This window comes from Brassica oleracea, chromosome C8 (assembly GCF_000695525.1).
Source record: "Brassica oleracea var. oleracea cultivar TO1000 chromosome C8, BOL, whole genome shotgun sequence".
Classification (NCBI taxonomy): domain Eukaryota; kingdom Viridiplantae; phylum Streptophyta; class Magnoliopsida; order Brassicales; family Brassicaceae; genus Brassica; species Brassica oleracea.
In genome coordinates, this window is record NC_027755.1 from 28945914 (window position 1) to 28960977 (window position 15064).

General features: G+C 31.2%; 1 protein-coding gene across 1 annotated transcript; it reads left to right on the forward strand.

Annotated features, from left to right (window-relative positions):
- Positions 1-8889: 8889 nt before the first annotated feature.
- Positions 8890-9966, forward strand: LOC106310974 (variant surface antigen E-like). The gene is made up of 2 exons (XM_013748199.1): positions 8890-9528; positions 9615-9966. The coding sequence occupies exons 1-2, from the start codon at positions 8940-8942 to the stop codon at positions 9857-9859; spliced, it is 834 nt and encodes a 277-aa protein (XP_013603653.1). The 5' UTR covers positions 8890-8939; the 3' UTR covers positions 9860-9966.
- The last annotated feature ends 5098 nt before the right edge of the window (positions 9967-15064 follow it).

The following is a 15064-nucleotide window of genomic DNA, read 5'->3' on the forward strand; positions in this document are numbered from 1 at the left end:
TTCACCATCTTTATAGACCAAGTGGGTTTCAGGATTCTTCCCTTTCAGACTCTCTTTGGGAGTCTTTCATATCTTAGCCCAATGGTTCCCCATTCCACATCTATGGCACACTGATTTGGTCGAGCTTTGTGGTTTAAAGGATATACCACGGCCACTGCCTTGACCAGGGCTCAAATTGGGGTGATACCTACGGCCTCTGCCGTAGTGATTCCCACGGCCAAATGTGTTATAGTGGCCATGGCCACGTCCTTTCCACCCTTCACGGCCGTGGCCGTGTGGTCTATCATTCTGAACGTAGTTACCTTTTTTTTTTCTTCTGCGGCCTTATTGGTATCATGTAATGGGGTTAATCCAGGAGGTCTCAATTCACTGTTTCTCATCACTAATCCATTATTTTTCCCAACTAGCAATAAACTCATCCACAGACTTTTAGTCCTGGATTATGGGATTCCTCCAATCAAATAGGGCCTTTGATAATAACACCGTTCTTTGGTGATCATATCTCGATTTTTAACTCTGTCCAAAGGTCTAAAAGATTCTCTATAGTCAGATACTGATCTTTGAGACTCTTAATAAGATGGTGGTTAATAATTAATATTGTCATGTATCAATCTTTCTCATTTGGCATTATCGCCTTTTGTGATTCATCCACCAAGTCCTTTGACTTTAGGATAAACTTAGTATCCAGTGCCCATTTCAAATAATTATCTCCTGAGAGATTTAGGGCAGCAAAATCCAAGTTGATTTTCGACATCTCAAATCATATATCAATCAATTTTAGATCTCATAAAATATTTAACATACGGCCATAAGCAAGACATGCTATCAAATCAATACATTTCTAATAAGCAAACAAGCCACGCAGCCAAAGGTGATATAATGCAATAAGGCTACACAGCCAAGTAGATATGATGCACTCATTCTTAGCCATCGGATTCTATATGTGCAAAGGTAATATTAAAACATTCAATCAAAGTTTAGCATTAATCAATCAGTTTCAGGTATGAGATTTAGCTAGACTAACAATCAGATTCAATTAGGTTTTATCAAGACTAGCAACTGGATCAATAATCAAAAATAATCAAACAGATTCAAGCATTACACAATTTAGGGTTTCAATTCAAAAATAGGGTTTCAATCATGAAAAACCAAAACTATTACCGAGTTCGTCAGGACATTGTATCACTTTAAGCCCACATGTCTAGCAATAATTTGATTTCTATCCAGCAACCTAATTTTAAACCTTGCGTTTTCCACGTTGGGTCAGTACCTAAGATATTTTGGGCCCAATACAAAATTAAAAATAAGGCTTTTAAATGATACATAAAAATTTTGATCTATAAAAACTCAAATTTATGGTAAAATTACAATATCCTCAAAACTAATTAAACTTTATCATTTTAGAAAGCTAATTTTTTTTTTTTGCATTTTTCCTGCAAAATCTTCCAACGAACTTTCATAGTTAAAGTTTTTGATCATATTTTTTTCAATCGACAGTATAACCAAACATTTTAATCTAAAAGATAATTATTTTTGTTTTGAAACTCAGTAAGAGAAGCGTGAAAGACAAATGAATTGTAAAGCAAGTAAAATTTAACTTAGAAGGTAGTTATTGCTTAATCCGTCACTTTCCCTTTTTTATTGCTCTCATCTTAAAAAACATAAAAGGATATATCCCTTATATATATTAAAAAACATTTGCAATAAATGTTTCACATTTGTAATATAGTGTCATTGTGACGTGACAGACTCACAATCATTTAAACATTAAAGTGCTAACTTGTCGCTTACAGAAAAATTTTCAGACCAAAATTGGTTTCACACCAAATGTGAAAATATTTATTACAGTGTCTAAATATCCATCTAGCGTGTCATTACCTTGGGATTGAAACTCTAATATGTTTATTATCATCGACATGAACACGATGAAATATCATCATCGAAAAAAGCTTAAACATGTACTCGATGAAACATGATCATCAAAATATTCACATCAAAAGAGCTCGATGAAACATCATCGAAAGAAGATTCTACAACTTAAAGGAGGTTGTTAGAAGTTTCTACTGCATCATCGTTCACTAAAAATATAACTATTTCATTAATTTCATATGTTTGTTATTTTTATAAAGTACTAGGGGGTGTCCGCGCTACGCGCGGGATTGTTGATAATTATTTTTTTTGAAAAAATGTTTTTACTTTATTTTTGTATGTGCCTTTTTAATGCCATTTTTATTAAAAGTGGTATTGTACACTATCAATAAATGTTACAATTAGGTATTCACTAAATTGGTCGTTTGTAAAGTTGATATTATTAGATTTAAATCATATTTAAATAATATTAATTTTTAAAATAAGTCAAATGTAAATATAATATAAACCGAAGAATGAATGGTTAATAATATAATATGATATATCAATATGGTTTTTTAGTATTTGTTTGGTCCAAAACTTAACAATTATTGGTTACAATATCACAATACCTATGTTTTCTATTTTATGTCAATAAGTTTACTAAGTAAATTCACTCTAGAATTAAAAAAAATATAATTTGTGAATAAAATAATAGAAAATAGTAAAAATAATAAAATAATAAAAATTTATGTTATTATTAGTTGTGAATAAATTAAATATTTAAAATATATTTTTATTATTTTATTTATTTCTTTATTCATCTTAAATTTTAGTGAACAATAAAATAGATTATCAAACTTCATATAATAATAGTTTGTGCAAAAATGATTAGATAGTCCACAATTGTTTTATTTTATTGTTATTAGGAGTATGACTTTTTGAATAATGTAATTTTGTGGTCGTTTTTATTTGTTAAGATCATTATTTAGTGTTTTTAGTGTGTTATGTAGTAGTAGGTGATAGGTTAATATTTTTTTGTGCTTTTTTCAGTAATGTGTTGTTGTGTGTATAGTACTTGTTAGTAGTGTATTGAGCATATAATGTAAAAGCGTATTGAATTTCGATAACTTTGCATTTAGGCATTTGTCGATTTTAAGATTAATGGTTTCGACGTCAAAATTGTATTTTATTTTTTCGTATTTTTGAACATTATAACTTTTAAGATGTTTTTTGCTCTCTCCATATTTTGACCTTGAGCCATTACCATCTCTGTTTTTCGTTTACCTTTCTAGTGTGCGGTGCTTCTCACCATCACAGAGAAAAAAACTCACCTCCTGCTCTTGTTCTTCCTCGCCTTCTTCGTCGGTGAGATTATACGGAATTTGTTGTAAATTGACTTTATGAGTTCCCAATTGTATGGTTGTTTCTCACAACGTTGTAGGCTTTTCCAGTCAATATTGGTTGCTCGCTCCTCTTCTTCCTTAGATTTCGGCTGATGCTAAGAACTGCATCTCCTTGGGTTGGGTCAGATTTTAGTCGTCTTTGATGTTGTCTTCCTCGTCGTTGGCTTACCGTCAATAGTCTTTGCTCGTCTTGGTTTTCAAGATCTAGTTTTTGGGATCTGACTTCTATGCTCTCTTTCATAGCTCGAGGACAGTTCTACAGTTTGTTGATTTTGTTTTGTCTCCCTTTCCCTCTCTGTTTTCTCATCTCGTTGCAGCTTTCATCGCTGCTCGCATATCTTGTAGCTCTCCCTTTCGCCATGCTTACCACTCTAGGTTTGCATAATGTTTTCGTTCGTGTGTATGCTATGTGGGCTTTGAAGGTTATTTCTGGTCTCAAGCTTATTCTCTGATTTCGCGGTGGTTGGTTTCTATTATCCCTCCCTCAGGTTGTTTCTCTTCTACCTATTTTTCTTTGGTATAGGTGTGCGGAGTTAGTCTCTTGGAGCTTTGGTCCTTTCTATTCAGAGCCTTGTATGTTCTTGTTTAGTTTGTGAGGTGTTTCTTACCTTTTTTGCTAATGGTTGTAATTCCAGTACTTTAGGCATGTATCTTCCTGATTCTTGGTGACTTTGGCCTTCCGATTATTATTCTCCCCCTGGTCCACTTTCTTGGTTATTTGCGTTGGTGCTTGATCGCGCTTATTTTTGTTCGGAGGATTGGTTTGTTTCAGATTTTATCTTTCTATCCTTTTTTATTTTTACTTGTTATAGCCAAGACACTTTATGGTACAATGAGGTAAGTTAGTCTTCGTTTTTGATCTCATTTCAGCTCTAGACCTCTATTGAATTAGTGTTACTATGGCATTTTGTATAATGGAGGTTTTAGGTTTAAATTTTGTGTTGTGCTCTCGTTTCTTATTTTTTATTTGGTTATTTTATAACTTTAATACTAAAATAAATATATAGTTTGTAAAAAGAAATAATATAAAATAGTAAAAAGAATAAAATGAAGAAAATTTATGCTATTTTTAGCTGTGAACAAATTAAATATTTAAAATAAATTTATATTATTTTACTTTTTAAAAATTTTAGTGACCAATAAAATAGATTCTTAAACCATAATGATACTTAATGTGAGAAGGATTATATAGTGTTCAATTAGAAAGTGATAGGACAAATTGTAATAATCTTAAAAAAATCATCTAAAATACAAAAAGAAAAACATGTGGACGCATGTCAACAAACTCCCATTCCACATGTCATATAAAGAGAACAAAGTCTACTTTATATATATAGATGTTATAATTTGTATATCTTTATATACTAATAATTAAATAAATTGTTGTTATTAAAATAATATAAATTAAATTACTTTAATTTCTTATAAACAAAAAACCAATAATATATAAACCGAACCAAAAGAAAGTAGATATGAGTTTAATATGGTAATTAATTTGTATTAACCGAAAATTGGAAAACTAAACCGAAAGTGGACCGAATTACAAATTCAACATTCTTACACTAATCCCGTAGTATAATATAAAAAAATTAATCTACCCAACTATCACACCTTGCGCACAATGCGAATTAATACCTAGTATGATTTATTCGTGTTTCCATTTTACAAAAGGCCCCACTACTTTAACTCTTCAGCAACATTTATACATTGATATATTAACAACTAGGGTCGGTCTGCGATTCGCGCAGAACATTATATTTATTTTGTTTAACGTTTGAGGTTTGTTTATTTTTCTAATGTGCTTTAGTTTTTAGTTATTGTCTTATAGATTTGTGATCTTGAATTATTTTAGATGTTACGTTTATATTCTGTTGTATTGTTTTTGATGAAAATACATTCACATCTCATCTTTGTATACATCTAATTAAAATTAACATTATTTTTATACTTTTATTAGTTTTGTTATAGATCATAATTTTGTCTTGCTACTTATTTTCATTATTTTCTGTTGTATCGTTTTTAATGAAAATACATTCACATCTCATCCTTTATGGTCTTGCTACTTATTGTAGTTCTTTTGTTGTTGCTTTTTTTTTCCTTTTCAATTTCTTTCCGTCGTGAATACAAAGTTTTTTTCGTTTCTGTCTTTTTTATTTTCCAACAAATTCATCTCCATTGCCGTTCCTTATTTTTTGTAATTCGTCTCCAATGGATCTTCAATAAAAAACCCTTTTTGACAAACATAGATGGTGATCTAAAGGTTATACTAACTCCTTTGTTCTTCAAAACTATTTAATTTTTGAAGGTTTTTGTGATCTTTAGCATTTGATTTTTTTCCACTATATTGACGGTCCTCTACTTTAAAATTTTGTAGACACTAGGTGAGGTCAGTGCAATCAAGAGCACAATCAATGACAGAACAGAGCATGCGATGCTGACTCTACGGCTGGAAAGGTAGACTCTACAGTTTAAAAACAAGAGTTTGTGATCTATTATATCTTCCTTTGTTATCTTAGGGGTGTATTCAATTGACAGTATTAGGTTATTTGTATTAAAATGACAGATCCACTGTTATTCAAACATGAATTTAAAAAAGTCAAATCCACTGTTATTGAACTTAACATTTTATAAAGTATTCTGAAATCAACTGTTATTTAAAAATTTGTATGCTGTGAAATTTTAAAGTTTTAAGTGATTTTAGAGTTTTTTGGTGGAGTTTCTTAGTTAAAAAATTAGAACTGAAATCTCATAGTTTTAGGTGATATAATACGGTAGTTTAATAAAAACCACCCTAAACTCTGGGATTCATTGAAATCATACATTCAAGTTCCTGTTTTCATTCAATGGTAAAATTATTCATTCAGTTTACGTTAAGAAATACAGTCAAAAACGTTAATCTACCGGTTTTCTTAAAACCTAATATATAGCCATTGCCGAATATATACAAAAATTGGTTAGTATAGTACTAAAAATCAGGATATTAAGAAGATAGAACATTGTTAATAATAATATAAGGAAAACACCGTAAATATCAATATATGAGCACTTAAGGCCCAATCCTAGAAGGTAAAAAAAAGACCCGTAAGATATGATGCTTTATATGGCAACTTTTGTCCGGTTATATTGCGATGATAAATAATATAAATCAAAAAGCGATCAGATGAGATGTGACAACCATTTTCTATAGCATGGAAAGGGAGAAGGGAAGGAATCAGTAAATTTGTTATATTAAACACCTCCCATAAACTTCATACAGTGGCGGTCCTGAGATATTGAAGGTCCAATACGAAATACAAAATCGAGGCCCTTAACTATACATAAAAAGTTTCCCGATAAAAAATCAATTTTATAATAATTTTTTTACAACAACTTCAAAACTATTAAAATTTGATATTTTTTTTGTAAAATAACACTTCTTATTTTTTTCTGAAAATTATGTATCAAACTTTTAGAATCAAGGTTTTCTGATCATATTTTTCTTAGTATATAACATAGCCAAACCATTAAATATTTTTTTGTAGTATAGTTAATCGCAAGTAATATTTTTACAATTGTAGTTTTGAAAAGCTTCTTTCGGTTGGAGCATCTAAAACAGGATTGTGAACATTATATCATAGACAATCTATATATTTTGATAACTCTTTTTATATTTTGGTCTTGTAACTCGTACGAGGAGGTAGTAGGAAAAGAGTGAAACACAATTTCCTGTGAAGAAAAAATAATTTAGCCTAAAAGATAATTATTCTTAATTAGTTATGTTCTTTTTTGACTCAAAAAATCAGTTTTGCCTTTTTAATCCATTCATATTAAACAACATAAAAGGATATGTACGATTTAACCGTGTTTGTATATAAAAGATGTTTCGTCACTTTTTTAAAGTTGTCTACAATACACACTGATCTATTTAAGTAACAACAATAGAAAAAGTAGACCTCTTTTTTTCTGATAAATCATGGGCTCCATACGATTGTTTCACGTGTATGGGGTGAAGCCCGGGCCTGGCTTCATACTGACAACATTGTGATAAAAGTAGAAAGTCGTCTAAAGGTCTTATATCTTTTGATAATTTGATTCATATAGAAGGCACAAAGTGAAAACTTATTCAAGTGTTAAAATCAGTTTTAGCTGGATATATCCCAAGAATGCAATTTCTGAGTGTGAAGCTTGGCATACTGCTAGTAAGCAACCGGCGGAAAACTGGAAGGGAATATCACTAAATAACTACCAGAATTCTACGAGAAGAAACTAAAACCCTCTATTCTTTGATGATAATTTTCTACATTTTGGGAAAATGTTCTCTTTTGTCACTATCGGTTTGACGTTCCTATTTTCTTTCCATATTTATAATATACATTGATTTTTTTTTGAAACGCTTTGTTTTGTTGATAAATGATTTGCAATCCACTACATCATCAAAGAAAAATACCACAAGATAAAAATGAGAAACTAATGGTCTTTCTGCATCGGAAACTAGCAAGGATAAACATTAATAATGACACATTAGCAATACTAAACCGGTCTTATTTTGAAATAAGATAAATTAGATGTTTTCGTTCCAGCAGTAGCAGACGGACTTCTAATATCTTTAATAAAATCAAAACAAAAAATTTCGTAGTGTAGATAAGTCTTTTTCTTCAATTGGCTTTATCAATTTTGTTCCAAGTTAGCTTTTGTTAAGCTACCATTGAACAAATTTGAAATGCAAAGTACAATAAGCGATCTGAAAAGATGAACGTAGGTGGAGACCAATGCAAGCTTCTCTTTTAAATCCTGAGATTTGAGTCTTTATTCCAAGAACTCATTTTCTTTAGCGGAGGAGACGAGATGCCATACACCAAGCAAGAAATCATACAACCACACAAAATAACAAAGCCTCACACCACCATAGTCACAAGAAATCAACACCTCTAAAACAGAGGGCGCACTTACTAATGTTGAATCACAAAATTACTTGATACAAAGCATAATCGTTCACCGGAAAGTCACACCAAAACGACAACAAAGAAACAAAAACCAAACGCAAAAAATCAACTTAAACTTGAAAAGGCAAGGAGGATGAGACTCTCTCACAGTACCGGTGTGGAAAGCCGGAAAAAACGAAAAAGTAATTTAACGGCCGAGAGAAATATCCCCTAATAGTTACGTTGATCAAAATTCAAATAAAACAAATTATTGTTTCCAGATAAAATCTTAACGAATTTAACATTGCATGTGCATTCCACGTTTGAGGGGAACCGATCCTTGACTTATACTTAGATGTATATGTTACTTCACCAAATGCATACTATAAATATTTACAATCACTTCGAGCATATCGAGTATTGTATATTTGGAGTTAGTCTTGACCAATATAATTGTGTTACAAATTAATATATGAAATTTAATAATTATATCTAAAATCTCGATCGTTTAACAATATAGAAATTATGAAATTTAATTACTTAAGATATACGTATCATTATGGCATATCACGAAAGAAAAAACAAGAAAAAAAACGTTTGAAGAAACATGAGATCCTTGTTGGAAAAGGATTTTGTTTTCTCCAATATATATTAGGAATTGGTTTAATGATGCCGACCCTCGGTATTCTTATAAATACATACACTTATAACCCTCGAAGAAAGCATCCCAATTACAAAATCACAAATTGCTCAAAATCAAAAGCACGTACGAAGAAGAGAAAAGATGTCGCTGTCTTTTTCACAAACGAAGTTACTGGTAATCCTTGTGGCCTTTGCATGCGTCTTCTCAACAGGCTCAGAGGCATGGAGCTGGAGTTGGAGCTCCGGTTCAGGCTCAGGCTCGGGTTGGGAATCCCACGGCTCAGACGGATCAGCCTCAGGTTCGGGTACAAACCCTGATGGTTCGCACTGGAGTTGGAGGTGGGACACACGGTCAGGCTGGAGATGGAGGTCAGACTCAAACCATACGAAGCCAGGCTCATCGAACCATAACGTTACGAAGCCTGAAGGCTCATCAAATCATAACGTTACTAAGCGAGGCTCATCGAACCATGACGTTACGAAGCCAGGCTCATCGAACCACAACCATAACGTTACAATGCCAGGCTCATCGCACCATAACCATAATGAAACGAAGCCAGGCTCATCAAAACATAACGATTCGAGGTCAGGCTCAGACGATAATGATTCAAGCAACCCGGTCTTTGCAACACCAAGAGAGGTCGTAGTGGGAGGATCACGTGGATGGAACTACGGGGTGGATCTTGAAGAATGGGCTTCCAAGACTACTTTCCATGTCGGCGATGTTCTTGGTAAGTATATATTGTCTATTTTCTTGTGTCTTTAGATGATTTTATAAATAGTTTTTTTGGCTAAAATTCTTGTTGATTATTTGCAGTTTTCGAGTACAACAATATGACAAACCAAAGACATGACGTGTACTTGCAAACAAATCTGTGGAGTTACAGGACCTGCAACTTCGAAAGTAGAAATAAGATTGCTTCATCGGAGGAGAATGGATCTAAAGAGAGCTTCAAATTTACGCTAGCAATGTCACAGCCTTACTCTTTTGCATGCGGAGAGAATAATGGCTATTATTGCCGTACCTATAACATGAAGTTCAGCGTTCTCCCAGTCGCCTGAGTCCTCTCGTCTATCCGACTCAACCCTTTTGCCTCTTTTGCTTTTTCTTTTCTTAATGCAATATTATTAGAGTTTCTATTTTTTATTAGTTACGGTTTTCTTATTACATAAAGATTTTGAAGAGTTAATAACTAGATGACTTCCCATTTAAATATTACTTGCTGTAAGTAAGTTTTGTACATAATTAAAATTTATAAAAATTTCGATTAATCACATTTGTTGATAAAAACACTCAACAATATAAGATTAATTTCAGGCCATTTTTAAATGTATGTGATGTTCAACTTTATACTTTAGCTTTATTTATTTTAAATGACTAACCTTAACCAAATGATGTAGTTTTATTTTTAAAGTTAAAGCCTAGCTACATCTTCTACAACTTTTTTTGTCCATGTTTTTCTTTCTTTTTCAAAACAACAATTAAAGTGATTTAAAAGTTGTAATATTTTTTACAGCAAAACAACATAGAAATACAAGAGAAAAAAAACAAAGACTAAATCTTACATCTAAACTTCTAAATATATAGTCCAACCTGTTTTTGGTTCCTCACATTTCAAAAGAAAAAATTGGGTACAATAAGAGCAAAGTAGCCACTAGTTGTTTGACAAACAAAAATTGACAGAAAGCAGTAAGTAGCCTAACTATTACCGAGTTCGTCGGGAAATTGTATCACTGTAAGCCCACATGTCTAGCAATAATTTGATTTCTATCCAGCAACCTAATTCTAAACTTCGGGTTTTCCACGTTGGGTCAGTACCTAAGATATTTTGAGCCCAATACGAAATTAAAAATAAGGCTTTTAAATCATACATAAAAATTTTGATCTATAAAAATTCAAATTTATGGTAAAAATTACAATACCCTCAAAACTAATTAAACTTTATCAGTTTTGAAAGCTTTTTTTTTTTGCATTTTTCCTGTCAAAATCTTCCATCGAACTTTCATAGTTAAAGTTTTTGATCATATTTTTTTCAATCGACAATATAACCAAACATTTTAATCTAAAAGATAATTATTTTGGTTTTGAACCTCAGTAAGAGAAGCGTGAAATACAAATGAATTGTAAAGCAAGTAAAATTTAACTTAAAAGGTAGTTATTGCTTAATCTGTTACTTTCCCATTTTTATTGCTCTCATCTTAAATAACATAAAGAGATATATATATCCCTTATATATTAAAAAAACATTTGCAATAAATGTTTTACATTTGTAATATAGTGTCATTGTGACGTTGCAGACTCACAATCATTTAAACATTAAAGTGGTGACATGTCGTTTACAAAAAAATTCCCGGACCAAAATTGGTTTCACACCAAATGTGAAAATATTTCTTGCAGTGTCTGAATATCCATCTAGCGTGTTATTGCCTTGGGATTGAAACTATAATATGTTTATTATCATCGACATGAATTCGATGAAATATCATCATCGAAAAAAGCTTAAACATGTACTTGATGAAAATATTCACATCAAAATAGCTCGATGAAACATCGTCGAAACAAGATTCTACAACTTAAAGGAGGTTGTTAGAAGTTTCTACTACATCATCATTCACTAAAAATATAACTATTTCATTAATTTCATATGTTTGTTATTTTAATAATGTATGTTATAATTTGTACATCTTAATATACTAATAATTAAATAAATTGTTGTTTTTAAAATAGTATAAATTAAATTACTTTAATTTCTTATAAACAAAAAACCGATAATATACAAACCAAACCAAAAGAAAGTAGATATGATTTTAATATGGTAATTAATTTGTATTAACCAAAAATGTGAAAACTAAACCGAAAGCGGACCGAATTACAAATTCAACTTTTTTACACTGATCCCTTAGTATAATATAAAAAATTAATCTACCCAACTATCACACCCTGCGCACAACCCGAATTACTACCTAGTATGATTTATTTGTGTATGCATTTTACAAAAGGCCCCACTACTTTAACTCTTCAGCAACATTTATACATTGATATATTAACAACTAGGGTCGGTCCGCACTTCGCGCAGAACATTATATTTATTTTGTTTAACGTTTGATGTTTGTTTATTTTTCTAATGTGCTTTCGTTTTTAGTTGTTGTCTTATAGAATTTGTGATCTTGAATTATTTTAGATGTTACCTTTATTTTCTGTTGTATCGTTTTAATGAAAATACATTCACATCTCATCCTTGTGTATATCTAATTAAAATTAACATTATTTTTATACTTTTATTAGTTTTGTTATAGATCATAATTTTGTCTTGCTACTTATTTTCATTATTTTCTGTTGTATCGTTTTTAATGAAAATACATTCACATCTCATCCTTTATGGTCTTGCTACTTATTGTAGTTCTTTTGTTGTTGCTTTTTTTTGCTTTTCAATTTCTTTCCGTCGTGAATACAAAGTTTTTTTCGTTTCTGTCTTTTTTATTTTCCAACAAATTCATCTCCATTGCCGTTCCTTATTTTTTGTAATTCGTCTCCAATGGATCTTCAATAAAAAACCCTTTTTGACAAACATAGATGGTGATCTAAAGGTTATACTAACTCCTTTGTTCTTTAAAACTATTTAAATTTTGAAGGTTTTTGTGATCTTTAGCATTTGAATTTTTTCACTTTATTGACGGTCCTCTACTTTACAATTTTGTACACACTAGGTGAGATCAGTGCAATCAAGAGCACAATCAATGACAGGACACAGCATGCGATGCTGACTCTACGGCGGGAAAGGTAGACTCTACAGTTTAAAAACAAGAGTTTGTCATCTATTATATATTCCTTTGTTATCATAGGGGGTGTATTCAATTGAGAGTATTAGGTGGTTTGTATTAAAATGACAAATCTACTGTTATTCAAACATGAATTTAAAAAACTCATTTAAAATCTACTGTTATTGAACTTGACATTTTATAAAGTACTATGAAATCCACTGTTATTTAAAAAAAATTAAGCTGTGAAATTTTAAAGTTTTAAGTGATTTTAGAGTGATTTTAGAGTGTTTTGGTGGAGTTTCTTAGTTAAAAAATTAGAACTGAAATCTCATAGTTTTAGGTGATATTCTACAGTGGTTTAACAAAAACCACCCTAAACTCTGGGATTCATTGAAATCATACATTCACGTTCCTGTTTTCATTCAATGGTAAGATTATTCATTCAGTTTACGTTAAGAAATACAGTCAAAAACGTTAATCTACAGGTTATTTTAAACCTAATATATAGCCATTGCCGAATATATACAAAAATTGGTTAGTATAGTACTAAAAATCAGGATATTAAGAAGATAGAACATTGTTAGTAATAATATAAGGAAAACACCATAAATATCAATATATGAGCACTTAAGGCCAAATCCTAGAAAGTAAAAAAAACCCGTTAGATGTGATGCTTTATATGGCAACTTTTGTCCGGTTATATTGCGATGATAAATAATCTAAATCAAAAAGCGATCCGAAGAGATGTGATAACCATTTTCTATAGTATGGAAAGGGAGAAGAGAAGGAATCAGTAAATTTGTTATATTAAACACCTCCCATAAGCTTCATATTGATAGCATTCTGATGAAAGTAGAAAGTCATCTAAAGGTCTTATATCTTTTGATAACTTGATTCATATAGAAGGCACAAAATGAAAACTTATTCAAGTGTTAAAATCAGTTTTAGCTGGATATAACCTAAGAATAGAATTTCTGAGTGTGAAGCTTGGCATACTGCTAGTAAGGAAACGGCGGAAAACTGCAAGGGAATATCACTAAATAACTACCAGAATTCTACACGAGGAAACTAAAACCCTCTATTCTTTGATGATGATTTTCTACATTTTGGGAAACTGTCCTCTTTTGTCACTATCGGTTTGACGTTCCTATTTTCTTTCCATATTTATAATATACGTTGATGTTTTGAAACGCTTTGTTTTGTTGATAATGATTTGCAATCCATTACATCATCAAAGAAAAATACCACAAGATAAAAATGAGAAACTAATGGTTTTTCTGCATCAGAAACTAGCAAGGATAAACATTAATGATGACACATTAGCAATACTAAACCGGTCTTATTTTGAAATAAGATAAATGTTATGTTCTCATTCCAGCAGTAGCAGACGGACTTCTAATATCTTTAACAAAATCAAAACAAAAATTTTCATAGTGTAGATAAGTCTTCTTTTTCAATTGCCTTTATCAATTTTGTTCCAAGTTAGCTTTTTGTTAAGCTACCATTGAACAAATTTGAAACGCAAAGTACAATAAGCGATCTGAAAAGATGGACGTTGGTGGAGACCGATGCAAGCTTCTCTTCTAAATCCTGAGATTTGAGTCTTTATTCCAAGAACTCATTTTCTTTAGCGGAGGAGACGAGATGCCATACACCAAGCAAGAAATCATACAACCACACAAAATAACAAAGCCTCTCACCACCATAGTCACAAGAAATCAACACCTCTAAAACAGAGGGCGCAATTACTAATGTTGAATCCCAACATCACTTGATACAAGGCATAATCGTCCACCGGAAAGTCACACCAAAACGACAACAAAAAAACAAAAACCAAACACAAAAAATCAACTTAAACTTGAAAAGACAAGGAGGATGAGACCCTCTCACAGCACCGGTGTGGAAAGCCGGACTGAAAAGGACCTCAGATCTGAAAAAAACGAAAAAAGTATTTTAATGGCAGAGAGAAATATCGCCTAATAGTTACGTTGATCATAATTCAAACAAAACAAATTATTGTTTCCAGATAAAATCTTAACGAATTTAACATTGCATGTGCATTCCACGTTTGAGGGGAACTGATCCTTGACTTATACTTAGATGTATGTGTTACTTCACCAAATGCATACTATAAATATTTCCAATCACGTCGAGCATTTCGAGTATTGTATATTAATTTGGAGTTAGTCTTTGACCAATATAATTGTGTTACAACTTAATATATGAAATTTAATAATTATATCTAAAATCTCGATCGCTTAACAATATATAAATTATGAAATTTAATTACTTAAAATATACGTATCATTATGGCATATCACGAAAGAAAAAAACAAGAAAAAAAAAAGTTTGAAGAAACATGATGAGATCCTTGTTGGAAAAGGATTTTGTTTTCTCCAATATATATTAGGAATTGGTTTAATGATGCCGACCCTCGGTATTCTTATAAATACGTACACTTATAACCCTCGAAGAAAGCATCCCAATTACAAAATAACAAATTGC

What these genes read in the sequence shown, in the direction of transcription:
- LOC106310974 (XM_013748199.1), top strand. Translation starts at nt 8,940, where the DNA reads ATGTCGCTGTCTTTTTCACAAACGAAGTTACTGGTAATCCTTGTGGCC. An exon ending in CCATGTCGGCGATGTTCTTG is followed by an intron (nt 9,529 to 9,614) that starts GTAAGTATATAT and finishes GATTATTTGCAG; the next exon opens with TTTTCGAGTACAACAATATG.